At 43.2% G+C, this 27,930-nt stretch overlaps 3 protein-coding genes across 4 annotated transcripts; 1 reads left to right on the top strand and 2 right to left on the bottom strand.

Moving 5' to 3' along the window:
• Nucleotides 1-29: 29 nt before the first annotated feature.
• Nucleotides 30-6,459, bottom strand: LOC128254921 (proteasome-associated protein ECM29 homolog). The gene is given in 11 exon segments (XM_052984293.1): nt 30-1,421; nt 1,423-1,581; nt 1,641-2,872; nt 2,932-3,567; nt 3,636-3,998; nt 4,053-4,182; nt 4,184-4,520; nt 4,581-5,066; nt 5,128-6,008; nt 6,111-6,241; nt 6,371-6,459. Coding segments are annotated over 11 exon segments (5,664 nt in total). The 5' UTR covers nt 6,399-6,459; the 3' UTR covers nt 30-140.
• A 526-nt stretch (nt 6,460-6,985) lies between these two features.
• Nucleotides 6,986-8,182, bottom strand: LOC128254927 (40S ribosomal protein S11). 2 transcript variants are annotated; one of them, XM_052984298.1, is made up of 4 exons: nt 8,006-8,182; nt 7,729-7,854; nt 7,445-7,650; nt 6,986-7,186 (listed from the first exon to the last, which is right to left on the bottom strand). In XM_052984298.1, exons 1-4 carry the CDS (start codon nt 8,165-8,167, stop codon nt 7,063-7,065), a joined length of 618 nt encoding a protein of 205 aa, XP_052840258.1. In that variant the 5' UTR covers nt 8,168-8,182; the 3' UTR covers nt 6,986-7,062. The 2 variants fall into 2 exon arrangements, with proteins under 2 accessions (XP_052840258.1, XP_052840257.1); XM_052984297.1 differs by lacking the exon at nt 7,729-7,854.
• An 11,510-nt stretch (nt 8,183-19,692) lies between these two features.
• On the top strand, nt 19,693-20,101 carry LOC128254836 (uncharacterized). Its single transcript, XM_052984147.1, has one exon. It carries the CDS (start codon nt 19,717-19,719, stop codon nt 20,035-20,037), a length of 321 nt encoding a protein of 106 aa, XP_052840107.1. The 5' UTR covers nt 19,693-19,716; the 3' UTR covers nt 20,038-20,101.
• The last annotated feature ends 7,829 nt before the right edge of the window (nt 20,102-27,930 follow it).

The following is a 27,930-nucleotide window of genomic DNA, read 5'->3' as shown; positions in this document are numbered from 1 at the left end:
TCACAATATAAAATGAATATTCATACGTATTAATTTCAGCCAAAGTTAGATGTTTTATTTCCACACTTACCCCCTTTCAAAATATTACCCAAAGCTTGGTTTTTGGCCACACATAATTGAAATTCTTACGTCTAAATGACTTAATTCCCTGAATTAAACTTGCTCAGCTTTTCTTCGATGTCCTTGATGCGACAGCGGATTTCCGGAGCCGAATCACGCTGGAACTTTTCCAAGTTCGCTTCAAAGTTCTGCTTGATCAGATTCAGAGGCTGTTGGTCCTTGGCCCCGCTCAATCGCTTGATCAGCATGAGGACGATGTTGAGGGCCTCCTTTTTCAGGCCGGTGTGAGGAACTCCAGCGGCCAGAGCCACTGCAGCCAGAACATCCGTGCAGATCTTCTCGACGATGGCCTCGCGTGTTTGTGGCGTCGGTGCATCCGTCTTGATTTTCTTCTCCTGGTTTATCTGCGGCAGATCGGGCAACTGGGCGGACTCATCGAAGACGTGGAGCCTCTCGATGTATTTGGTGAGGGCTGCCAGCAGACTGACCTGAACCGGCCGGGTGCTCTCCGCCAGAATGCTGGTGCAGTTCTCGGCAAAGAAGAGCTGGTAGCGGTGCTGCGTCTCGATTGAGTGACGTGGCCAGGATTTTCCCAGTGTCTCCCAGACAACCTCCTTCAGTCGGTTGAGGGTTTGAGCCCTCTTGTTGCGCTCATCGGCACTCAGCTCCTGGCTGGTGCTGGGCTCGTCCTCGTCGTCCGACTCTTTGCGCAGCTCCTTCTTTTCCAGCAGGTTCCAGCTCATGTTGTACACCTCCTCAAAGCGATCCGCCTCCAGTTGATCGAGGATGTCGCCCAGAGAAGCCAGGGCCAGAGTGCGATAAATCGGTTCTCGTTTCCTTGCCTCCCTCATGGCCGCATCTATAATGCTGGGACAGATCTGGTGGCCTCGATCCAATCCCTTGGTGAGTCCGGCCAACGCTTGCAGCAGGCGCGCCTTACCCTCAAAGGTGCGTCCCTGCAGACCGCACAGGAGCAGCTTGATGAGGCGCACTCGGTCGGGTTCATCCAATGAGCTACTCAGGCGGGTGGCTATCGTCTGGATGGCATTCGCCGCCTGTGCCTTGCGTGACCAACTTGCATCGGTTAGTGATGTCTCCAGCTTGGGTATGATCACATTCAGATTGAGACGGATGCCTGCATCTCCGGGGCTAACATCGTTCCACAAATCTTTCCACAGCTCCACATTAGCCTTCGTCTCTTCGTTGGCCTCTTCGTGCATGGCAAAGAAGATCAGCGGCAGCATGCTTTCCATGTAGTCCTTGAGCAGTTCGTGATGACGCTTGTTAATTGACTGGATGGTCAGAGCAATGGAGCGATTTCCGGGCTGCTCGGCATACAGCTCCTCCAGCTTGGCGAAAAAAACTCTTGATCGATTGCTCCTTGGCCAAACCTAGTAGGTGGCCAATTGCGCTGGCGTTGTACTTGCGCACCGTGGCATTGCGATCCTTGATTCCCACAAAGCAGGCCCGAATGTACTTTCCCACCACCGGGGTCATTTCATTGCCCAAACGGATGCTGATCTGCAATGTTTTTAATACTATAAGCACAATATCTTTTACCCTGAATTCGATCAACATACCAGACACACAAAATGAGCGCAGCCAATCTTGGTTCCCAGATTCACACTAGACTTCATCAGCTCCAAAACCTCGGGGGTCATCTTCTCCAGCACAGGATAGTCGATATAGCGCACGCATTTCCCAATAGTTTCCATGGTGTGGTGAGATTTGGCGGCCTCGGCACGGAGCGTATCCACTGCCTCCTGGGCCTCGTTATCAGCCCCCAAGCGAGTGGACACGTAGGAGAGCTTCGTGTTCTCCAACTCACCGGTGGCGCGAAGCAGGCAGGGAATCAGGGTGACCAAATGCGGAGCGATGAGCGCACCTGAAGAGTCGATCATGTCGGAGATGGTCTTGATGCTCACTTTGCGTATCTCGGCCACCTTGTGCCCCACGCCCACTTCCAGAAGATACGGCAGGGTGGAGGAAGCCACCGCTGTGCCTGATTTTCCATGATCCGAGGAGGAGGCGATGACGCATAGCTTTCCCAGAAACGAGGCCGTTCCGTGGGCAGTGACCCTCGTGCCCTCATGAATGTCGTCCATTACGCGGAAGAGCTGCACCCAAAGCTCTTTCAACTCCGGCTCAGGTACCTCGTCCACCTCCATGCTGTTGGCGGCGGGTACTGGGCGACCTAGCTCCTCCGAGCGCAGCTTCAGCCCGTTCGGACGCTTTAAGAGATCTCTAATTGCCAGGCAGCAGGCAATTCGGACTCGCCACTCTTTGAACGTAAGATTATCTAGCAACTCACGCATGATTTCCCAATAGTAACGCTCGGTCACTTCCTTGGAGTCAGTCACAATGGTGTCCCAAATCGAGATCATCGAGTTCTGGATCTTGGGCGTGGGATCGTACTTATAGCGATACAGCCGGGGAATGATCCTGCCGAGATAGGGCTGCATCTTCTGCTTGGACTCAGCAGAAAGGGTTTTCAATCCGAAGGCAGCGCCTAGCTTGCTGGTCCAGGTGGCATTATGATTGGCCAATTGCATGAACTGGTAGATCATGTCCGGCTGATTGAGATCCGAGGCCAGGGAGCACAGCTCCTTGTAGGTGGTGATGTTGCCTCCCGTCGGCGTCTTGCCCAGCATTCCTTCGGCAAAGAGTTCAGTGTCTGCGGAGACCTGATTCACCTTGCGTTTGCCTCCAATGAGCTGATCCAAAAGTGAGTTGGCCAAATCACTTTGACTGCCAGAATCGGAGAGGGAATAGACAAGTCCCAATCCGCGTGAAGCCACATCCTGCACAAATTCTGTAAGACAAAAACATAATATTACTTTGCAGAAGATATTGGTTTGCTTGGTTACGTACCGCTATCATCCGATAGGAGCTCGGTAAATGCGAATTGCAAAAGCTCTTTTTTGGCCAACACGGCTGGACGTTGGCTGCAGTGTTTCACCACGGCTAGGAGCCACACTGATATTGCCTGACGGGAGTGCGGGTTCGGTTCGGTGACCAGGCGTATTAGCGAGTTCAGGAACTGCTCAAAGTCGCCATCGTTGCAGTGTGGATTAACAAACTTCTCATCCGGTTGGCCCTTGTTCACATCATAGCCACAGAGAGTGTTAACAATAGCTTCCGAGATGGCTATGTTCAAAGCAGCATCCTTTTGGACCTTGGCCAGGGTAAGAAATTTGTCCAGGTTGCGTTTGGTGAAGTGCTCGCCATCGCCAATGGCCAAGTATCCCAGACATCTGGCCGCCTCCTCACGAATTTTCTGGCGCGCCGACGAGCTGCGCAGCAATTGGAAGACAACGCCAAAGATAACCAACTTGGTGGACGAATCTATGCTCGTGTACTCGGTCATCTCATCATCGTCGTCCCCATCGTTGGTTGGGACTTGGATCTCCACCGTGACGTTGGGTATCTGCACAGCCTTGCCGATCATGGAGATGCATTTCACGGCTGCCGACACGAGCAGCCACTGGGATTCACAGAGGGTTTTTGCTGGATAAATAAAAATAGAAGTAATTGAAAACAATCAAACCTGAATATTGGTCAAGGTACAAACTTACAGATTATCTTCACCGCATTAACAAACTGCGGCCAAGCGGCAAAGTCTTTTGATTTCTTCTCTTGTTTGAGCATAGCAATCTTGCGGTTGAAAGTGTGTCCCACCACCAAAAGCCAGCCGTGCTTGTGCTCCAAAGTCTTTTGAGTGAGGCTGCTCATACATTCACCTACTTCCTCATCAAACTTCTCGTCGGACAGACCGAATGCCCACAGAATAGCATAGACTTGGGCCACATTGATGCGCATTGTCTCGGAGACATCCTTCAACGTGTTGCCAAGGGGCTCGAGCAGATGCAGCTGCTTGGCAGCAAACACTTCCGGAGCGGCGTTCAACAGGTCATAGAGACAGGTAAGATTGGAGTCGCCTGGGGAGTACAAAATCTTAAGATAATTCTATCGCTAGCCAATGGCAAACTTACTCCTCTTAGCCTCCACACTGCGCTGAACAAACTGCACATACTGATGCAGGGCATTGTCCTCTGCCTCCTCGTAATGCAAGGTGATGTACTTGCGCAGCTCCTGGGTGTACTTCTCATCACCGGGAGCCGACTACGACGCCAGCAGAATACCACAGGCACAGGCGCAGATAGTCAAGCAGCTCCTCGTACACCTCCAAGCTGTAGGGCAGCTTGGTGCGACCAACTACCACACAGGAGGTGTTCTTTTTCAGGCGCTTATTGGCCATCTCGTGGACGTGGGCCATCATCACCTGGAAGCTGGGCAGGACCACTCGACGCTGCTCCAGGGATAGGTGATTGAAGTCACTAATGGATTCGCTGTTTATGCGGTTTTCAGCCAGCTCGATGGAGGAGAGCATATTGTAGTTTACGTGATCCTTCTTCGAGGTGCCGTACAAAAAGGTGGTCACGTTTTCGCGCAGGGAGTTGCTGAAAAAAAATCCATTTTATATTTAACTAAATAATTAACTAAATTGCGAATCAACTTACCGCTCGCCCGCAATGAGCAGCAGCAAGTATCTGGCTGGTGCGTAATACTCCGGATAACAGCTGGTGAGGAAAACACTGGTTACGTTCTGGACAATCTGAACTTTGGACTCGGCATTATCCAGCAGCATGGCCAAGAGAAGATGCTGCTGGCCATCCAACTTTACGGTGGAGGGATCTGTATCCTCATCCACCTCCATGGCATCGCTCTTCTCCTTTGTCTTCCAGGCAAATGCCGGTGCCATCGAAACTAACGCCTCCCTAATGGTTGAATGTAGTTCTGGGGCACAGCTGGCCAGGTTATTGAAATATCCCAGCACCAGCTTCAGATCCTGGCTAACGTCCTGCGGGAAACTGCGAGCGTGCTGCGCCAAAGCAGAATAAGCTGCATTCTGTACGTCGTTCGGCTCTGTGGAGTCGCGTCCAATGACTTTGGTGATGCCGGTCAGTATTACCCTGGATACCTTGGACACCAATTCGCGGGGACCACTAGGGAAAGTTGAGTGGGATTAGTTTTACCAGGTTGGTATGTCAATTAAAACAAACTTACTCCCTGAGCACCAGTTCGACGAACTGCAGCGCCAAGACCTTGCACTTCTGGTTGGTGTTTGTCCCAAACAGGCCATCAAAGATCACCTGCAGGCCCTTGGTCACGTTAATGCTCTTGCCGCGGCACTTGATTAGGTACTGCAGCAGCTTCTGGCGCACTCGGGCGCAGCAGGGGCGCGTCTGCCGATCCGTCAACTTGTTCTGGTTGCCAGCAAACAGAGTGTACAGGGGAGCGGTTACCGCTGGGCTACTGAAATCCAGCATGGTGCAGAGCTTGCTGAGCTCGGCGATCGCTGGAGTGGCCACGCTGAAGCGGGTGTCCGCCGAAGCCACTACCAGGGGCACGAAAATCTGCACATCACTGAAAACACTGGCGCACAGGAAGCGAACGATGCCCTTCTTGACTTTCTCCAGCTCCTCCGCCCGCCAGTTGTTGGCGATGATGCGCTTGAAACTGTAGGGACTCAGTCCCGGCGGTACGTCCTGGTCCTGGGTGATGCCATAGGGCAGGAGAAGCACATCCTGGAGCAGGGACAGAAAGTTAGCACTTATGGCCGGCTTGTCCTGCAGATCCAGCAGCTTTGACCGCTGGGCCGGGTCATCGGGGATCTTCATGTCCGACAGTATGGGCAGCAGCAGGGCGAACAGCTTGTCCTGGTAGCTCTCCAGCCTGTCCTCGCTGCCCACCACCTTGCTGGCTAGCCCAGCTTGTTCCTCCAGCGGAAGACGCGGAAAGCCCATGGCAATGAAAATGATGGCGAAGTTCTTGAGGAACGTGGTGCTGTCCTCGGCGGCATACTGATCCAGCAGTGCCTCCACTGGTATCTGAACTTGTCCCCGCGACGAGAGGCGCCTCTTGATGTGGGTGAGCACTTCGACGACCTGAACAGAAGGTGTATTAGTCAACCGGCCAATACTGCAAAGTCACGATGCGAGAAGGGGGTAGGAAACCCCCGGCTGGCATTGTTTAACCCAGTTACTTGCCTTGGTGCGCACCGCATTGTGGGGAGAGTTCATTTTGAGGATCACCGGGGTCAGGAACTTGACCACAGTGGCCTCCAGTTTTTCGTCCGAGTCCGCATTTCCCAGACGCAACAGGACGCGCTCCAGTAGCTCTGCAAGCGGTGGAATATGATTGGTGTTTAGGAAATCTTTTCTACAAAAACATCCTCTTTTTGGGCAGCTCCTCAGACCACAAATTGGGCAACCAAGTCTTTATTTACAGTGCAAAATATAATTTTTACCGATTTCTGCATTTGGTCCAGTTTCCATCTTTTTATTGTTGTTCCTTCTTTGTAGTGTTACCAGCTGATGTGTGGCCAGCTGCACCAAAGTTCTGCTTTTATAAATTATTTGCAGGCTTTACAACACTTAATTGTTTTGACAGCCGCCAAAATTTAAATAACGCAACACAATGCTGCAAACACAATTCTTTTGCCAAACTTGCACTTATTGTCCCCCTTTTAATATAACAAAAAAATTAAATTCATATTCGAGAAACTTTTATTCAAGGAAATAATGTTTAAAGGTAAGTAAAATTAAGTTTAAGCCAACGATATAGTCGAGTTGTCATCTTGAACTCTGTAAATAGAAAAGAATCTTGCATTAATAGGGAATTAATAACCTCATGTTTAGAAACGATTTCCTTTGATAAATTTCAGTATTCTCACTTTTTGTGAGAAGAGTCAAGGTTCTTCAGCAATTTGTTTTATGAAGACCGTCATGATTTTATCATCAGAATGTTAATTATTAACATGTAAAGCAAATAAATAAAAACGTAATACACACCTTTAAATTGGAATAGATGCTGCCACTGCTGAAATGCTGTGGAAACTAAGACAAGACTGGAAAACGAATGGTTAAAGTTACTTTTTTCTGTTTTATTCAAAAAGAATAACTGCTACAAATATTATCGCCCGAATGGTAGTTGTCCGCTCTAGTACTTCTTGAAGCTCTTCTTGGATCCCTGACCCTTGCTGACTTTCAGGACGTTGAAGCGCACAGTCTTGGACAGAGGACGGCACTCGCCAATGGTGACAATATCGCCAGCCTCAACATCTCTGCAAGTAAAGAGATAAGATAAATTAGAAAGATGTCCTAAGGGCTGAGACATAGTAAATTTAATTATAATTTCAGTATTTTTACATTTAGTAAAAAGAGTCAAGTTCTTTCAGCAATTTGTTTTATGAAGACCGTCATGATTTTATCATCAGAGAAGGTTAATAGAGGCTTGTTTTCACATTGTCATTATACGTATTCTAAATAAATATGAGAAAACGGGCCCCAGTAAGGTTTGTTTTAGTATTTGGTAATTTTACCTGAAGACGGGCGAGCAGTGGACGCTCATGTTGCGGTGACGCTTCTCGAAACGACTGTATTTCCGCACGAAGTGCAGGTAGTCCCGCCGGATGACGATGGTGCGCTGCATCTTGGCCTTGCGAACGACGCCGGTCAGGATACGTCCACGGATCCTCACATCACCGGTCCAGGGGCACTTCTTGTCGATGTAGGTGCCATCGATGGCCTGCGGGTGGGGTAGAGAAACGTATTAGCTGGGGAATTCTTAGCTTCTCAAGGGGCGGGACATCTTTGTTAGCATCACCTCACGGGGGGTCTTGAAACCGAGTCCCACATCGCGGGAGCGACGCAGCAGCTTCTTCTTGGTGACGCCGGGCTTGACCTTGCGGTTTAGGTTGACACCGAATTGTTTTTGGAAGGCGCGCTCGTTCTGGTTAGTTGGGGATCACGTGGAGAACAGGGTGTTCGGGTTGTCGGTTCGTTTTGGGCAGGCAGGCGGGAACATTCAGCGTGCGTGGGAATGAAACGGAAACAAACGGAGGGGCGCAACATTAGTCGTGGTTTGCTCGGATTCCTCTTACCTCCGCCGGAGCCCGGAAGCCCAGGCCAATCTGGCGGTAGAAACGAGGACGCTTCTTCAAAGTGGCGCTCTTGCGGCGCACAACGACCACCGCGTGCTGCTTGCGGAACGAGCGTTCGGTTTGCTGGAATATACATTTCGAGTTCACTAAGTGCGACACCATGCGCTAAAGTGGGGTTAGGTCGAGGCTGCTCCGGATTGTGTCTTGCTGGGACGATTCCTGGCTCTTCCTCTGGTTCGTCCATCAACAGCTCACTTACACGGCCTCTGGCACCTTGTCCGGAGTCTCCACCCGCTGTTTAAGCCGCGTATTTCACTATTTCAACGAACTCTCGGTATTCTTACCTGATCAGCCATGTTGATGAAAAAGGAAAGAGGGTTGGCTGGTGGCGGGAATACAGCGATACACACATCGGCGTCATCGATGTTTTCAAAGTATCGGTACTATCGATGTTAGGCGGGCGTTATCGGTGTTTACCCGTCTCCGCTGTTAGTTCGACGTTTCGCTAACTTTCGCTGCAAGATACAAAACCCACCACAGGCACGCAAATTCACCGGTGGAGGTGATATCGATGCCTACATCGACGTCATTGAAGTTTTCAAACTATAACTATATAGAACTTTAGTTCTTTCTCCCTGCAAAAGAAAGAGTTGTGGAGAAGCTCCTATTTTTAATCAAGAAAATATAAATAAATTAGAATTAAAATTTTGTAATAAAAATGTTGATGATATGTTGATCTTATGCACTGTCAGCTTTTCAATTCAGTTCTTGCAAACAAATTGCTGGCGCCACCTAGCGGAGTCATGTTTGGAATGTTAAAATTAACAGTATAAGAGTCGTGAGGGCTGTCAATTTGCCGCTTACAGTTACTTTTCTGTTGACCTTTGCAGCCCTGAGATTCAGTCGAGACTCAAACCACACGGGAGAACGTCGATTGAAAGCAACAGATACCTGATGACAGATGGCGCCAGCGTGCCAATGCAGGGGCGTTAAATTTGTGAATAATTTATTTGACGCACTCAAATTTGCATATTCGCTGATTCAGATAGTTTGTCGCTGTTATTGACCTTCCTTTTTTGCTGGCATTGACTAGGAATTTCAGCCAAAGCTAAGCAATGTTTTTCTCAAGCACCATTCAAGAAGTGCTTCATGCCAAATAAAAAGAAAATGCCTTTGTGCCTGCATTTAGTAGTTTTTCTTGTAGTGGCAAACAAATTCGCGGCATTTAAGGCAAATGCCTCTTTCGCTAATTCTCCACATGCCCTAGAAATATGTCGGATTAAAAATAATGACAACATAAACGAGTGCCAGGAGTGCGGCCTTGAAATGCCGCCCACTTTCAAGGCAGGATGTGCAGCTGCGCCTGCCGTTGCAGCTGCTATAAATCCGTTTACGGCTAAACGTCACGGACGGAGGAGGCTGCTTTGGCTCGGCTCTGCTCTGCTCTTCTCTGCTTTGCCTGCTTTTCATTGCCATTGTTAATGCAGATGTCTGCAGCATAAAATTGCGGCAAACATTGCTGCAGCAGCAGCAGCAGCAGCAGCTGCTGGTGACCTTAACCCGCAAAAAGGGGTTGTGGGTGGATGGGTGGCTGGAGGCGGACTAGTTGCACTAGGCGTGGCATGCGTGTGAAGCTGGCGAAGGTTTTCCCAGTCGGCCTTTCGCCACGCTCGGCAATTTCACCTTGCCGAGCTCAGTGACGGCAATGAAATCCCTTAACTGTCCTTTGGAAGCCTCCCACCCCCCTTTCAAGGCCGCCCCCCACCGCTTAGGATATTCCTCAGGTAACAGAAACTGGAGCTGGTTACTGTTACTGCCTTACCTTATGCGCCCAGTAGGTACATCATTCGGCATTATCGATTAAATAAGCCCCGGGACATCATAAACAGCAGCAACAAAGTGTACAACTTTTTCGCTTTTGTTTCCCCCGGTTATTATTATGATTTTCATGCTCATTGCCATTACGGCTCTGGTTTTATTGTTGCTTGCCCGGGCAAATGAAAAAACTTTTACGAACTGCCAAAGTTTAACTGCCAGTTTAAATTCGATACATGTTGCACATTCGAAATTCAATAACTTTATTAATACACCAAAAAAAAGTGTTGTGGGGAGTGCAAGATTTGCGTCAAAATATTAAATTGCCAAATTGAAATATAAAAGAAGCTTAAATTACATTCTGGGACAAACAATTTAATTTTACTCAGATTTTCATTTTGAGGTCCTGGTCATGAAACTTTTTCAATTAAGCCCTGGATCGCCAAACACCTTTTTATTCCTTTTAAAATGTAATTCTCTATGTATTCTTTGTGTGGGCCATATTGAATATAAATGTTTTTCCTTAACTTTTCGAAAACTGATTAAAAAGTTGTAGTGCCAGGCTTAAAGGTTGAACTATATTAAGCCAAGTTCCAAGTGCCAAATGTCGTATTTGTAGTCCCCATCCTAATTAGTTTTGCCACTTTTTTGGGTTCTGTCTCACTTTTGGGCTCCTAAACAATTTTCAATGTAGAGGAATAGAAGTTAAAGTTATGGACTTACCCCTAAATGTACATTAAACTACAGAAAACGAAAGCAATGGATGGTCGACTGTAAAATGGTTGTAAGCTCTTTAAACTTTTCGTTGTTGCCCTCAAATTAAGAAAATAATTTCCATGTTGACGGGGTGGGACAAAGAGCGCAAAGATAACGGCATCAAGTGCGCAGCTTAACGGTACATTAGGTAAACAGTGTTGTCAACTTGTCCAGCTGGGGTGTGGGCTATGCTTTAGTATGGGTTCTACAACACTGTATACATATACCTAAAACAAGAAAAGTGGGTCGAAAAAGCGGTGTAGCGCAGTCACGAGACGAAACCATTGACCCCATGAATGGAACAAGCTTTGGGGAGTTCTGAACTCTGAACTAGCGGCAGGGAACAAAGCGGATCTGTGGTAAAAAGCGGTGGACCACGAATTCCAATGCACAGCAAAAATCAAATCATTTACAATTGAAATAAAACATTGTGTTAGTTTAAAAAATGGTTTGTTCTTAAATAAAATTCTTTTATCTATTTGTGCATTGGGTATTCTAGATTATTAAAATCTAATTCAAAAAAATAAAATAAACCCATTTCGTTAGCATTTTATTTTAGCAGTGCATATACTTCGCACCTCAAACCCTAAGCCCCAAAAAAGGAAATTTTTGGGGGGGTGCTCAGAACGTGTATTTGAAAAGTGACCGAGATAATTTTTGGCATGCTTTGTTTGGTTTTACTTTTGCCAGCGGTTCGCCCACCTCCCAGCCCATGCAACTTTGATGAGCAGCAGCTGGGTTGCGGTTGAGCCCAGGGGCTTGGGACTGGTAACACCCCCTAAAAAACCCTTAGCCTCCAAAACCCCTGGCCCCCCAGCCTCCCTGCTTGTTGGGTTGTTTAACAAGTAAATTTATGCGTTGCGCGTGGGGAGATTGGACTGGTGGGCCGGTAAAGCCAACCCAACTCCCTCTGTCTTTCTGTATCTCTGGCTCCTCGTAAAAAGCAAATGCTAAGAAATTATTACGATGCCGTATTTTTTGGGGCTTTTGGGGCAGCTCATAGTAGGGGGTGGGCGTTGCCTTGACTACCTGCAAACCCACTCTCAGAAAAAGGGTTGCAGGCCGTAATTATGTTAATTTTCCGTCAACGTATGCGTAACAGACCCCAAATATTTGCAAATAAATTCCAGAGGCGAGGGTCCATAGAAAATCCAACCCTCAGTTGATGAAAATGTTTGCTATCAGCGGGTTGCCAGCACTGTCAAACATTTATTGTTGTTTGGGGCCAGGAGAATAAAGTTAAGTGACAGATTGGGCGGAAATTAAGGTAGAAGAAATGCAAAGTCAATTTCCGCTTTTGTCAATTATCCAAAGAACTTAATTGGCATAATATTATTGGAATCATCGCTAATACCCGCAAAAGGGATACAAAACAAAAGCGGTCCTTTTGCCCTCGCTTTTCTTATCCCTCAGATTCCTTGTTAATTAAGGAAAAACAAGAGTACAGCGGTACTTGACTGCCTAATCGGAAGCAGCAGCGTCCACATGGAAACCTCCCAAATCGGCCGGCAAACAACTCTAATGAAGCCTGCCCAGGGTTCGGTCGGTACTTCGGAGCACCATACTCCGCGGCCTCACTGGCCGCAATTTTTCCTCTCCAGCCGGACTAATTGAAAAACTTTCGTAGTCCCCGAACACGTGCCACCCACTGATTCGTCCGTGGGCTGCACTGCATCCCCGCCCCAATTGTCTGTGCCGTTTTGTCTGTTTTATAGCCACTGCTCGTTGCCGGGCTCCGAGCTCCGAGCTCCTGTCTCCTTGTCGCCCCAGGTCCTCTGGGGCTCCTCCCTTCGGGATCCGCTCAAAAGGCCGTAAAAACGCCGCCTGCGCCTGTCCTGTCCTGACGTCCGCAATTAAGGAGCAACAACAATGCCGGGCGCGGCAATAAAAGGACCTGCATGAAAAGTAGAATTCCACTCTGGCTGCTTAAGCCGTACGTATCTGAGGGCATTTTCTCACTAATAAAATGTTTCGTATGAATGCGATTACGAAATATGAGTGAAAAATATTTGTTGAGTGAATGGTTATTAAGTCAAGTCGGGTATGACAATAAAAGTCCCTTATTGATGTGTTTAATAAATAATAAATAAAAGTCCTAAGATGGTAAATTTTTAATTACACTTAAAAGTTAAGAATCGATATGTAATGTATGGCTTAAAATACAAATGTGTTCCTAAGGGTTTACTTAAAAATAAATTTGATTTGTAATTACTCATTTCCCAATTTGATAAAATGTAATGATTTAAGTTTAAATTTGTGTCGTTTTAAAGAAGTCAGCCTGAAGATTTAACGCAAAATTTAAGAGAAATTACACATACGACATGTAAGCCACGTCACATTCAGCGACATAAACACTGAACTCTCTGTTTAACATTTATATTTTTGTACATTTTTGTTTCAAATTATTTGCTTTATGAATAAATGATTCATAGCGCATCAAATACTCGACTTACGGTTCTCTGAATTTTCCTTTACACGTTCATTTTTTTGGCAGAATTTTGTGTGGGGCATCCGTTGCCGTGGCCCTGGAGGCCAGAACCCGGGGCTTGGCTCAACTTTGGGCGGGGCTGCTCCGGAGCCAGGTCATCTGCCATGCTCCTGGTCTATCTCCACGTTCTCCGAGCGCCGCGGGGCATGTGAGGCGTGGATTTATTGGCCGCGCCCGCTGGCAGGCCGTAAAAAAAACAACGAAATTCGCATTAATTTCTTAAATTGAAGCGTCGCCGAGGCAGACAAACGACGCCCAGGGAAGAGGAAGATTACATTTCCTTTTTATGGGAAATTGGTGGGGGGAAGTGGGAAGGCAATTCAAAAAATCGAAGCCAAGGCAAAGCATAGAAATTGGCAAGCGAACCTGAACCTGATTAAACAGGTCTATTCGATTTAATCTACGTACATAGTATGTTGGGCTTGTGTTCGTTAATTGGAGCGAATTCTTTTGTCTGGCTTTCGCTTCCTTCACACTGTATCCTTCTTGTTCCTTCGATGAATGGAAGGAGTGGCAGAAAGAGCCGCTTTCTTCCCATTGTTCATCGTAAATTTATGCATGACATGGCCATGATTTATCCGAAATTCGGGTGTAAATTAAATCTAAGTGGATTCTGTTTTTCATCGCAGGCACTGTAAGCGTTGAAAGTAATTTATCGATTAAAAAGATTAATTTGTGAGCTTTAAGAATCATGTTTGGCTATCCCATAGACATGTTTGAAATTAATTGCTAACTTATTTTATTTTATACGTTGGTATATTGATGTTCTGTTCGACTGCAAGCAAGTAAGCTGGAAATGTAGAATCACATTTACGTCAAATTGTTCCCATTTTCTTACTATAAAAAATGTACAAGGTCACACTAGTTGCTATATATGTAAACTGGAGAAGTGTGACCTTGCAGTCTTAAATTAGGTTTTATAAAGGATATTTTCTAACGTTTAGGTACAAATTTTAATTTTTAAATTTAAAATGGTTACAATAAATGTACCATTTAATCGTGCGCTATACTAAATTAAAAATCATATTTAATAGTAAACTTTAAACTTTCCTTAAATTTAATGTTGACTGCACATTGCTTGAAAACTCCTCATTCATTTTAACCGCATGCCATTCGAGCGCACTGTACTTACTGAAACTGGGCCAACAGCGATTTGTGCCTCTGCATCCGCCATCCACAATGATCCATGCCCACGAGTCCATTCCCAGATATGTATAGCCGCATCCAGAGCCACAGTCACAGCCAGAGTTGCGCATCCATTGGACAATGGCGGTTCATGTTTATGGCTTTGGTTGTTGCTGAATCCCTCGATTGGTCAGATGGACCCCCCTCTCTCAAAAATAGAGCGGGGGGGACATGGGTTGAAAGGGGAGGCACTGGGGGAAACTATTGTAAGCATTGACAAAGATTTACGAGTCGCATTTATGAGCAAACTTTGGACCGGACTCGCAAACTGGATGAGTAATGCATGTTTTGTAATTGCAACCATACATCAATTGTTAGCAGCCAATTTGGCAATCGATATAAAAAAACAAGCGTGTGATGACCATTAACACATAATCATCGCCCCAAGACGGCGGCGAAAAATCAAACGGCGAGCTGTGGCCGCTGAAGGGGCAGTAAAAGCCGAAGGACCTTCATTAAACTGCCAGCAGAGCCAGCCATGTGTGTACTGGCGAGTGTCCTTCGCATCAAGGATTTGCCCGCATTCACATTCGCATCCGCATACGTATCCGTATCCGTGGTGGCCGTCGTGTAATCGCAAATAATCATCCACTTAACGTCGTGAAACTTAATGCCGGAGATGGCTCAGCCAGCCCCTTAACTCGGACTCCATCTTTGCCCGGACCCATGTGCTTGGAGGGGGCACAAAGACACGGACTCGAACAGTGCCAGTCATAATAAAGTTTATTATATTCTTGCTGGCCATCGAGCCCATGCATACGTTTTTTTGGCCACTGGCAGAAATAGGTCAGTGCAAGCTATTGCGAAATATATTTAAAAGTCAAAAATACATGTTAAGAAAGAGTTTGGAAAAGTGTGACCTTGCTTACTAAAATTAGGCGACAATTAGGAGATTTTTTGAATTGTTGTAAATATTATATCAGAACAAAAAATATATAATTAGAAATGTTATTTGTTTTGTCGAATTTAATTTTTATTTTATTTTATTAATTTACGTCAAAATATTAAAATTGCTCTAAAGTCAGTAAGGCTTAAGCTGTAATAATCAGAAACGGACATTTATAATCTTTTTTTGAGCATATATGAATAATATAATGAAACTTATAATTTTTTCCGTGCATCGCCACAAAGGACACGCATGGCCCGAAAGTCACTAAAGGACTGGTTGGATGGTTGTGTATCTCTGCTCTTGACAAGTGAAACGGGTAGCTTCGCCTGGGTATTTTTAGAGCCACTCGTTTGGCTGGCCAAACCATCCAATACGGGGCATCACATCAAACGTGAATCCACGGGCAGTAGGTGCCCCTTAAAGGCGGCCTTAAATTCCAGGTCTCCAGCTCTCGGCCATAAAGCAGAGCGAGAGGAAGTGAAGCCATTTCTAGCGCATCCTGGCCAACGGCGAACATCCTGTGCCAGGACCCGCCAGAAATTGTAAATTTTCGCTGCTCGACAAACAAAAGCGCAGCAGGATGTGCAAGCCAAACAGTTGCTGAATTATATTGTCAGTGGATAGTCAGCATATATATACGTATACATATATGTGTCTGAATTTTTGTGTGGAAATAACTGTGGCTTTTGCCCGATCTCCGGCTAATGCTTTTAACTGGTTCGCTTGGCTTTGGCTCAATTGATTTTTGGGCTAAGCTGGAAAACCGAATGACCAACAAATCAAATAGCGGAAAACTTTTATTTTGCAAAAGTTCTGCTCATGTTTCCGTCGGATGGTTGGTCCGTAGTTCCAACTGCTTCTTGGCCAGCGCCACCATCTTGGGCCCCATAAATAAGCCAGCAAATTGCATGCTTCGCTGCCTCATTGGATCCTTAGAAAAAAAAGGGCATGGCAAGTGGGCTAGCAAATTGATGGCTTTGTAGCAGTTGTGGTAAATTTGCTGGCCCTTTGGGCGGTTTGTTGGTCGCCTCTTGTTTCCTTGAACTCTGACCGGCAAATTGTATTTATGCGTTAATTATTTCATTAACGCCCCATTGAGTAGCGCCTTCAGGGGTGAGGGGCCACTCCATTCCATTCCCCCTCTCAAATTATTCCAGGCTATTGCATTCAAGTGATTTTGATTCTTGGCCATGGAGGCGTGGCCCTGCCCCCACCCCCGACCCTTTTAATGTGATGTTGTGCAATCGAACGGAAACGGAATGTGAGGCTCATCGAAGGGCCTCATTAAGGGACAGATGGGCAGGAAATCCCATGAGCCATGTCCAAATGTATTTTAATTAAATTGAGGCAGTAGAATTGGGAGGGAAAGCTGCTTTCCTCACAGCAATCAATGACTTTCCGTATCGGGAATTTAATGAACGCACTTAAATTAACTCTCGGACAGGTGTAAATTCAGCACATTTCATTGCCCAAGGTTATGTTGCATTCAAAATGCTTCTGTGCTCAATTTGTTTTAAAAATAAATTGTGTAATTCAGAAATGTGTGAAGGAAGTAAATTTAATATTTGAACCAATTTAGTATTTGAATGGAATACATATAAAGATAAAAACCCAAGACCTAATTAAAATTTACACGTAAGACGAACAGTGTTTGCTCATACAAAAACAAATAAAAGCAGTCTTCTTAAATTAAAAAAATGAATTATGATATTTTATAAATTTAATGAGATATCAAATACAAATATCCGTAAATAAACAACCCACAAGACTTTTATTTACTGCTATCCACTCTTGCAAATAATGATAACGCACAATTTCTGTCATTAAGAAGCCCCCAGGACTCCTCGAGAGGCAGGTAAAAATAAGCTGAACATCAGGTGTTAGTAAATGAAAGACCCAGTAAGAATGAGCGAAAAGTGAAACGCCAACATGAGCAGCTCATAAAAACTCAACAAGGCGAAATGTTTAGGTTTAAGTGGGCGTCCCTTAAAGGGGGACGAGATGGTGTGTCGGTGGGTGGGTGGCTTACCGGAACAAAGCCGACTGCATGCCAAGGCATGCCCTGCCTGCATTTAGCTAATCCACAAGTTTAGCACAACAAAGGCAAAAGGCAAGGAAGGCACAACTCAAGGTCCTTGCGACGATGACTACGAGTGGAAATGGCCGGGGACGAGGGGCCCGGGACTGCTGTGTAAGTGGATGCGGGACGACGACTACTTGACAGTCTTGGCTCGGCTTTGTTTCTGTGGCCCCAAGCCACCGTGCACCACCCTGCAACATTTAAAAACAAAAAAGATGGGAAACGCTGGCTGCATCTTAAATTGTGTTTCTTGAATTTATATTTCTTGGCTGTCTGGGAGCTCCGAATTTTTAGCTCTGACCTGCTCGCATATGTAAATTGATGGCTTTGTTTGTCTTTGGGGCTCAGCTTCAAATTCGTAAATCCGTTGAAAATCCTTTTTAACTTTTAATGATGGGGCTGCTGTGCCGAAAGTGGGCCAATGTTTTCCCACGGGATTTGCGTAAAGTATCTGCTAAAAGCTTTCCCCATTCCGTTTGCCTGTCTCCGTTATTTGGACAAAAAGGCAGCGCTAACCGCATCGCCATCGCCATCGACATCCACATCCACATCCACATCCTTCCTATGCCCTTCCCTTTCTACCCAGGAGTCAACATCAATTTCGTTTTCATCAATTTCGGTCTGAGGAAAATGGTGGAAACGGGCGGCTGAAGCTGCTGACGATTCCAACATGGCCGAAAACGAGGCCAAGAGAAGCAAAAGAGAGAGAGCTATGTATATATATAGAGAGAGGGAGAGAAAACTTTGGTAACTTGGGAATGTTTAACTTAGTTTTCATTAATTTGTTGTTTTAGTTGGACCACTTATAAAAGTTGGCTTAATCTTTTGGCTTTCGGCTGACTACAAATTGAGTTGAGTAGTTGGTTTGAGGACTTTGAGTTCCTCACTTTCCTAATTGAAATTCTCCTACAAATAAAGCCAATATATCTTATTTCTGTAAAATCACTTATTTAGCTTTATAAACTTTTCTTTAACATCCCTCTTAAATTAAATGTATACATCTATTTTACTAAAATCATTTTGACAACGTTGAATTTTAGCTTACCCTTTTTACAGAAATTTAATAAATTTCATTTTCATCATTTGTTATTATATTATTTGTATATTTCGGGATTGTTATTTTGTATATTGAATTTTTCTACAAAGGACACATACAATTCATTTCCTTTGCCTTTATACAATATTTGCAACAGATATATAGTTGATTTCTATTTGCTTTACCTGTAATTTGCTATACCATTTGCCATACTGAAATAATTTAATCAATGCTGAAATTTATTAGATTTCAAATTCATAATTTGTTATTATGCTTATTTTTACATTTCGAGATTGGTATTTTTTATGTTGAATTTTGTTTTACAAAGAGCCCATACAATTTATTCCCTCTTTGTTGATTTTTATTTTCAATTTATTATCCTCGTTGAAATATGTCTTAGAATGAAACCAATAAATAAAAACCGCTTTGTTAATCAATTTCTGAAATGTCTTAAATAAAATCCTCAAATGAAGAATCAAATACTCATTAATGATTAATTGGATTGGTAAGGATGTTTATTGATTTAGCTTCATCAACCATCGCTTGGTTGGTAATCAAAAATGGTTCATAAAAGGAAACCATTAATTTAAAACAGCATGAAAAGCAGGTTCGTTAACCATTTTCGTCGGAGTTTCCCTTAAACATTTATTGAGCTGAGCTACACTTCATCCTTGATTTCTTATTACACCTTTTTGGCACTCAGGGAGCATTCATTTTTAATTGGCCCCGTTGCTGTGGCGCCAGTTAGTAATTCGTATCCGTAATTTGGTTTATATGTATTTGGTTATGCGCCCAAGACAAATACTCGCAATTATCAGAGCATAAGGACTCGGGTATGTGGCTGCTGCACACCCACACCAACGCACTCCTGTTTCCGGCCAAACAAGGACACACTCTAGAAACCTAAAGCACGTGCGCAAATTATCTTCAAGGCAAGAGTCTGAATAAAATAACAGCTGCAAACAGACGCACAAACAAATGACGACGATAACAACACTTCTCTCTGGGAAGTGCCCCATCCCAGGACACGGGCTAAACTCATTAATTATCGAACAGGCAACGGAGTGGCAGGCAGGATGCAGGATAGTGCCATGAATACGGCATTGTATTTGAAATCAACTTTGCCAATGAGCATCAAATATGCTTTATGTGCCTTTCGATTGTTCGTCCTTAATGATGGGTCGACTTAGCACAAATGATTTGCCATCAATGGATCTGATAATTTATGGTGCGTGCCATGGCGTGGGGAAACGGTTTTGGAACCCACATAATTATGCACACAACAGGTATCTCGAAAAAGTCTATATTTTCAGATTCTTTTTTTTCTTTTTAATAAATATTTATGACTTGACTTCTTTGAATATGTCTTGAAAAATTGTTTTGTTATCAAAGATTAAATGCCAGTTTTTTTTTTTATTTTCTATAAACACAGCATACAAGTAAGCACAGCTAATAATATCAAATGTTTGGCTTGAACAGTGCTTATGGCTGCCGTTTTTGTGGCAATATAGTCAGCTACAAATCCTGCAAAGTAAACGAGACGCCCTATGATGTGCTATTGACCAGGACATTTAACTTAATACCAGAGGACAAGGTTAGAGTTACGGAAGGGGAAAAGTTCCAGAATCTGCACTGCTCCAAGTGCCGCATGGAGTTGGGTCTCCATTGTCTGGAGAGTGAAAAGAATGGCCAATTGAAAGGACTGAAGCTGCTCCAGAAGGTTCATTTGCTGGTGTACGACTCGTATGAGGTGCCATTTGAAACGTCCTCATCTCTTTGCTGATGTAGCGATTTAGCTTGTAAAAATAAAGTTTTCCAGAAACAATTAACAATTTAGGTGACATTTCTGCCACGTCTGGCATTGACATTTGATACCCTGAACTCCTTTTGATGCGCACACATGTATTATATACAAGCTTGTCACTTTGGAATGTTTTGGCAAGCGTTAAAATCATTTGCTCGACTTGCAACTGTCGGAGCATTAATCAAAATAAATCGAAGCATTCCATGGCCCCAAATCGTGCCAGACGACATGCGTCAGCCGAAGTCGCTTTCCCATCCTTCACAGTGCCAAACAAAAGTCTGTGCCAGGCACGTGAAAAACGGCAAGTGGGCCGCCGCCGCGCTGATGCCAAAATAATTTGCACTCTGCGCTGTGACAGTTGGGCGCCAGTTGCAAAAGGCACATCCTGCCCCCACCGGCGGAAATTAAAAAGCTCCTCCCAGCTGTCTTCAAGTCACAAACACACACATATAGTACACCAACTAACCTCTCAGTGGCTCAAAGGCAAGAGCAACAGCAACAGCAACAGCAAAAGCAAAAGGCATTTTAATGATTTTAATTAACTGCATGTTTGCCTGTAATTACAACGGCAACAATGCAATTACGGCACATGTACAGCACTGGGTGGCCATAAACAACGGCACGGGGTCAGAGGGCAAGGCCAGCTGGCCTGGCCGCCTTGTCTTCTGTATTCTGTCTTCTCACCAGGCCTTCCCCATTCCCATTCCCATTCCCATTCCCATTCCCCACTCCAGGTCCCAATGCCCCTGTCAAAGTTCCTTCTTCTCCTCCGCCTGGTTGACACACCTCGGATGACAGAATAATTACATGCAGAGCCACCAGGCCCCTCTTTCATTTGCTTTTGTCTCCCAGCTGGAGGTTGTTCCTGGAGAGCTTCGGCAGAGTAGTGCATCATACTGGGAGGGACATGGATGGCGAAAATGGGGGTTTCTTGACAGCAGAATCAACAAAATCACTTTGTAAAGAGGTCATAGGTGGGCAATAATATTATTTTTAATAATTTACAGCATACTTTAAAGGATTTCAGTTCAACATACTTTTTTAAAGCCTCGTTAAGGGTTGTACTTTCAATAAACTGTGTTTGTTTTTCGCAGTGATTTAATTTAGATGTTCAATTTACCACAAGTTACCTTTAGTTTATTATTTACCGTTTACTTTCTAAAGGCAGTAATTGAAAAGTCTTTGAGGTTATGCAAGAACATGTATTGCAGGAGCAACAATCAACCTTTAAATTGAAATAAAATAATGAAACTGAAAAACATTTAGTGGTAATATAAAAAGAAATAATGATAAAAATCTATAGAGCATGAACATTAAAAACTACAGCACTTTTGGTGTGAAAAAAATAATATTATAAATAACTAATCCGCAACACACAATACATTTATGTATATACTTAAATAAGAAACTTATTTCTATTTTAATAGAAACTAGTCCTGGAACATTTAAGTGACATCTTAATAGTAGCTTTTGTTAGCAAAATGTGGACTAATACTGATACTATTTACTATTATATTCTTAAATAGGGCAGGAATCAAAAAGTAACAGCGTTCATTTCTCAGTTTATTAAATTAAATTAAATGACGACCCCTTTGAGCAACGTCCTTGGCCTTGACACTTATTACTAATACGACATGTGGCCCTGCTGCAAGGTACAAGTGTAATTATAGCCAGTAAATGTCCTGTCGCTGTCCTGAGTGTCACCGATGCCGGGCAATACTTGTTGCTCTCTGCCTGAGGGGGCGGGCATTTGGAAAGTGGGCGGGCCCGGCTCTATTGTGTGCTCAGTGACCGTAAATATCAAGTAATTTTCTGCAATTTTTCTACGCTGCCAATTGATTTATGGCTGGCTGCCGCCATGGCCTCCCATCGCCACATTGCCATTCCGTCATTCCGCCCTTCCGGTCGCACACTTTGCTTTGTTTGCACAACAAAAGGCAAGCCAAGTGAGCGTTGTCCTTCCACAATAACAACAAAAACATCACCAGGAACAGGAGCAAGAGCAGAAGCAGTAGTAGCGTGGCAAAGGACTTGTATGCATGTTGAGCCTGTGTCTGTCAAGTGGTCACCATTTGCCATACACCAGGCACAAAAAGAAAGAATACTATCACCTCTATATTGTAATTCCCATTATTAAAAAAAAATTAATACAATAACTTTATGCAACATAAATTTGACAAACAATTACAATTACTGTTCAATGTCATGTACTTTACAACAACATTTTATTGGCCTGAAACAATTTAGTTGTGCGAAAATGACTGCACTGGCAAAAAAAATGGAATAGTAAATAAAATATATATCATATTACTGAATTTAAATATTAAAGTACATGATTATATATTAAAAATTTAAATTTATTTGAAAAATATTATTATTAAAATAGTTTGCTGTTGCCAGAAAAGGCATTAGGATTTGTCAGCCCATACCCGCAAATACCCCAAAAGCCGCCCACCGCAGCACTCCAAATCGTCTCGGCATGGGGCGTGGCCATTTGTGACGTTTAACAAGAAAATTCGTTTACTGAATTTCATTTACATTTCTGTGTCGAACAGCAAAAAGGGCGAAAATGGAGCCAAATAAAAAAGGAAGTTAACAAGAAAAATAATTTGCCTGCGCAAGCGAAATTTAGTATGCCCTGGACGAGAACCGTCTCGATGGCCTCGTCTTAATAAGGCGTTGCGTTACTCATACGCCATGTGGTGCACAGCAAGGATTCAGTAATGTGAGCCCAATGTGGAGGCAGTGGACGTAAACTATTTATGCATGTACAATGTACATACTCTGCTCCAACACGATTGCCCACCCCTGTCCACTTTCCCCAGAACTTTCCCCTGCACTTTCCGCATGCAAATGGAGTAATTTGATTTTTTCCCGGACCTTGGCTGCAGGAATCCACTCCCGGGAATGGGTAAAACACAGGCGCGGAAGCAGGGGGATTGGGGCCCCTAATGGGTTGTCAAGTGCGGAATAATCAATCGATACTTTGATCGCCAAAGTGGCTTCAGTTGGTGTAGTTAGCAGTATATTTTAATAGACCTCAAAGTAATTTATTGCCCTGACAAAATATTTATATATATTTAAAGTTTTAAACTAAAGTTTTAAACTACACTCATTTGCGTTCAATTTTTTTTTAGCGATAGTTTCTAATTCATAAGCTGATATAGTTTTAGAAGCAAATTTTTATAAAATATTTTCTCGTAATCATTTTTGTGTGTTCTAACATACGTATTTATTTATGAATTTAAGCTTTGAAGTGTAAAAGTGTGACTAAGGTTCTAATAATAAGTTATGCTTATTATATATAAATAAAATTAAATTTGGAGAAGTGTTTACTCTATAGTTTGATTATTACCAATTTTCAAAAAATATTTCTGCTGAAAACAATAAAAAAAAAAAACGCTAAACTAAAACAATAATTGTGACATAAGTATTTGTAATACTTTTTTTTTTGGGATAAAATAGAATACTTATTATTTTTTCACTTACCCATTACTTAAGTACCAGATAGTTAAAGCTATCTTTGCTTGGTATTGTGTAAGAAGTTGCGAAGTCCACCCTTTAAACCTCATTTATTCTTAAAGTACCAATTAGATTTTGTTTGCAACCATGCAAATGAGCTGGAAACTCAGGGCAGCCTTTCGGCTTTTGGCCCCAGATACCCCCTTTGGCAGCGGATCATGTAACATGTTTATGGCCATCTAGTCAACTGCAGCCATATTTTCATATCATTTCGGCCGTGTCCCGTAGCTGTGTGCCATTCTGGCTGGCTCGTAATTTCAAACCGTTGCACTGACCGCAGGGAAAAGTGTGAGTGGAATTCTGGTGGGATGGGGTTTTTCCTCGAACCAACCGCAGAAAAACGCGAAATGTTGACCTTTCCCCAGGCTTCACCAGAATTTAACCATCCACAAAGGACATTAAAAAAAAAAGGGACGAAAGATGGTGCATTTGGCATGTTCACTTTATGTGCAGATTTTTCCTCCGTTTTCCGGGTTTTATTTATGACCCCCAAGGGCAGGCACACATGCAGCTCCACCTTAGAGATTTACGACTGGAGTCTTATTAAGCATAAATTAGGAACTGTCTCCCTTTTTCTGCCTTTCGCTCTTTTCCAGGCAATTTCCATTTCAGGGAAAGCGAAATCAAATTTAGACACTTTGAAGTCACTCGGCTTAATCGCATTTACGGCAATCAAATGTAAACACATCACCCAAAATCTTGTTGAGTGATGGCAGTGCTTATAAGAAAATATTCATTGCCATGAGCTAAATTGAATACTTAAGTTTGGGTTTTCTTACAGCTGATCAATGTGAATGCCCTGAAATGAGTGGAATTTTCACGCTTCAATACCAACATTAGACATGGAAAAGGTACCCCCATTGTGTGAACCAATAATGTATGCAAATCCAATTTAGCGCTCCATAAGCTGTATTAGATACCAAAAGTTGATACGCCCCATGTGTTTGATGTATACACATATATATGGTTTGTCGAATGATTGACAAACTGAGGGAACGACTGGCCGAGCAATTAATGCAACCACTGTAATTTAATTTAGTGGGTCAGTCCAGGAAGTCACCCACTTGTGGACAGGTGAGAATGGTGCTCATTCGGCAATAGAGATCAATCAATGGTTGGGTGTATTACCTTAGCCCTTTTCTTTTTGTTCATTAAACCGTAAGCGCCAAGTGTGCAAGCTTTTAGCCAAATGGCCAAACTTGGCCATTTCTAGGTTTACGAGTATGACAAAAATTTTGTACTTGTTGTAGCTTTATTAACAAAATTATACAATTTTATTAATTTAATACATCCAAAGCAGATTATTTAAAGTTCGGCTAACCTGAAAATTGTTAATGTTAAAAAAATCTTAAACATTAAAAAAAACGCTCTGCTTTTAATCTTTAAATGAGTATGTACTGTTTTAAGAAATTTATTTAATATTAACAAAAAGCTTTGAAATATACAAGCAATCAATTTAACTTTTGACAGCGGTCCCAATTTAACCGCAATTTCAACTAAAAAATCCAATTAATTATGGTGCATCTTTTTGGGCCTCAAGGCAAATTTTGTTGGGCATCAGTCAATCAGCTTGATCCCCCCAAAATCTGCTTATTATCATACCGCCATCCATCATATGGCATATAGTTGTACGAGTACGAGGGCGAGTACGAGTATATGGGTTCCGTTCCCGTGTGGGACGACTTGATATATGTCTGTGTATTTGCCAGGGAAAAAGGGGAAACCAATTTCAGTGTCTACTTATGCATATGGCACACAATAGAGAGTGGGTGTGTAAAATGAGGCGGACCCAGCAAACGCTATACGTGTCCTGCAGGTGTGGAGAAAAGGCAGCAGAAATAACAAAGGGGAGTCGAATAAACTTTACTCTGATGCCTCCTGATGATGATGTACGACTGAAAGGCGGGGAAGAAAGTTCACGGAGGATGGAGAAAGGGCCTTGGGGCGGCATTGTCATTCAACCCATATCCACAAACACACAGGACACGTGACGGGGTTAGATATGCGTGTGTACCTCCACAGGGAGAAACTTTTAAAACATAAGGCAATACACCTAAAATATCATTTTGTAAAATTATAAAAAAAAACAATGTATATTAAATCATTCAAATGTATATTAAATCATTTGTGACATAAAACAGTAATAAACTAGTTGTTAATCTAAACCATTTGGTTTTATTATTTAATTAATGTTTTAACTTTATATATTTTATACCTTGAAAACTGAACGGAAACTTAAAAAAAAATTGTTTATTTTTAATAAACAAATTTATTTTAAAGAATTTAATTAATATTGAAATAAGAAAATCATTTCTACGTTAATCTTTTCGTAGCTAGCTTGCAATTTTAATAGCCTAAAAAAAATTTATTAAATAATGTTGTGCTAGGCAACCATATTAAATAATACAAATTTTATTGTACTTCTGCATTATGCATTACTTCATCCATTAAAAATATTTTTCTTTTGTATTTTTGTATAAACAAAGTGGGCTGACATGCTTCCAACCATTTTTCCGAATGTGTTTCCGACTGTTCCTGCATTCTATGCCATCCTTCGTCCCTCCAGTTGCCGTTGCGCAAAATCCAAACTAATAATGACATTTTGCGAATTATTCCACATCGCAGCCTGCTTGACACACTGACACTGAACCGGCGAGCAATAAAAGCGGCAGCAGGAAGATGAGAAAACAGAGTACGGAGGCGGAGGCCAATGGATCCCAAGGAGCAGGAGTAGAGGCAGAAGCAGGCTGCAACTGGATCCGTGCTGGTGGTGGTGTAAAATTTATTTGCTGCCAGGACCCGTCACGTTTTGGAGCGTATATGTGTGTGCGAGGGCCATAAAGCTTCCCATTCGCAAGAGGAGGAATCACAAAGTAAACACGACTGCAAGGAAATGTATGCCTCGATCTTTGAAAGACCTTTGAGCAGGGTATCGCCAGTGCGAAGCCTCTTTAACTTATACAAAGTCGTCGCTGGCAAATGAAAATGTTGCCCCGTTTTTCCATTGAATTTATTATCCTGCTGATTGCGTAACATTTATTCATGTCAATTAGCCTTGGCAGCAAATGCAAAAATGCTGTTGATGCATCTGGCCCCTGTTCAGCACATTTCCTGGCGTATTCTTGGACAACTTGTCAGTTGATTGTTTGGTAGTTAGTTGCTTAGCTGTGCATTTTTTTTTCTAAAATATTTTTAGTTTGCATACAATTTTTCATCTTTTTTCACAAATTTTAAATATTATTTTTTGTTATTATAATGGAAAGATAACAAAATGTCTCACATTCCTAAACAAAAATGTAGTTTTTAAAGCCAAAGCTGGCTTATAAACTTTCAAACAAGCTCTTCAACAAATCCTTTTCATCTGAACAAACTTTTTATCTAAACCCTTGTCATTGGTAACAAACTTTAATAGATGAGCTTTGCTCATTTAAATTTCAAACAAGGGAAAATTGAATTTCTATGATTTGGGTTTCCTATTCGTTTAGTTGGCTTTTGGAAAGATTTAGCCATTTCAATTTAACCAAAATGGAAAGGAGTTATTTTAAAAGTTAGATATCTTACTATTGAAGTAAAGCGCATTTGAAAAGCACTTTTTTCAGGTCATGCAGATCACGAACGACTTTTAAATTGATAAAATTGCATTTACATTTACGTAGAAATGCAGATTAATGGGACACGTGGACACTTGTTGACAGCTCACACCCATCTCCGCCCCCTGATTTCGTAATTCCCTGGGCTTGGAGCTAGTCAGTCCTTTATTTTAATTTAGCTGCTTCAACTAATGGATTCGGGCTTACGTAACTCCAACACTTTGGCCGTAATGCGGCACTGGGCCAACTAACCCACAATATCCCTGAGTTCCGCACCCTGGGTGTTTTCTGCTTCTATATATTGTGCGCTGCAAAAGACTTAATTTGCATTTACAGCAACACTGTGCACGTACGCAACTAAATATAGTTGGGGGGCCTGAACATTTTATATATGTGTATATACGTATATTTAGACCCGTTCGTTCCCTCACTTAGTTTTAGTGGCCACTATTGTTGTACGGTGTACGTGCAATGGGGCGGATGAAGGCGTTGCCTATATATAAATTAAGTATACGCAGTGCAGCCCCTCTGTTGTGTCTCATTTCTCACGCTCTCTTTGTGTTTGCTGATACTGGAACTGGAACTGAAACTGAAACTGCCAACTGAGCCAAAGTCTCTAATGACCACTTTGAGGGTTTTAAAATGGGCGACAGTCAGGCAGCGGCCACATAAATAACACGGCAAGCGTCCTGCTCCGCATTTCCCTGCTGCGGCCAGAATGAAATTAACTTATTCATTAGCAAATGGCAGCCCGGGGGCC

Source organism: Drosophila gunungcola (genome assembly GCF_025200985.1).
Source record: "Drosophila gunungcola strain Sukarami chromosome 2R unlocalized genomic scaffold, Dgunungcola_SK_2 000006F, whole genome shotgun sequence".
NCBI lineage: Eukaryota > Metazoa > Arthropoda > Insecta > Diptera > Drosophilidae > Drosophila > Drosophila gunungcola.
The sequence above is the reverse complement of the archived record's forward strand: the minus strand, read 5'-3'. Positions and strand labels throughout refer to the sequence as shown.

What these genes read in the sequence shown, in the direction of transcription:
- LOC128254927 (XM_052984298.1), bottom strand. Translation starts at nt 8,167, where the DNA reads ATGGTGTCGCACTTAGTGAACTCGAAATGTATATTCCAGCAAACCGAA. An exon ending in GCTTCCGGGCTCCGGCGGAG is followed by an intron (nt 7,855 to 8,005) that starts GTAAGAGGAATC and finishes CCAACTAACCAG; the next exon opens with AACGAGCGCGCCTTCCAAAA. An exon ending in GTTTCAAGACCCCCCGTGAG is followed by an intron (nt 7,651 to 7,728) that starts GTGATGCTAACA and finishes CCCCACCCGCAG; the next exon opens with GCCATCGATGGCACCTACAT.
- LOC128254836 (XM_052984147.1), top strand. Translation starts at nt 19,717, where the DNA reads ATGTTTGGCTTGAACAGTGCTTATGGCTGCCGTTTTTGTGGCAATATA.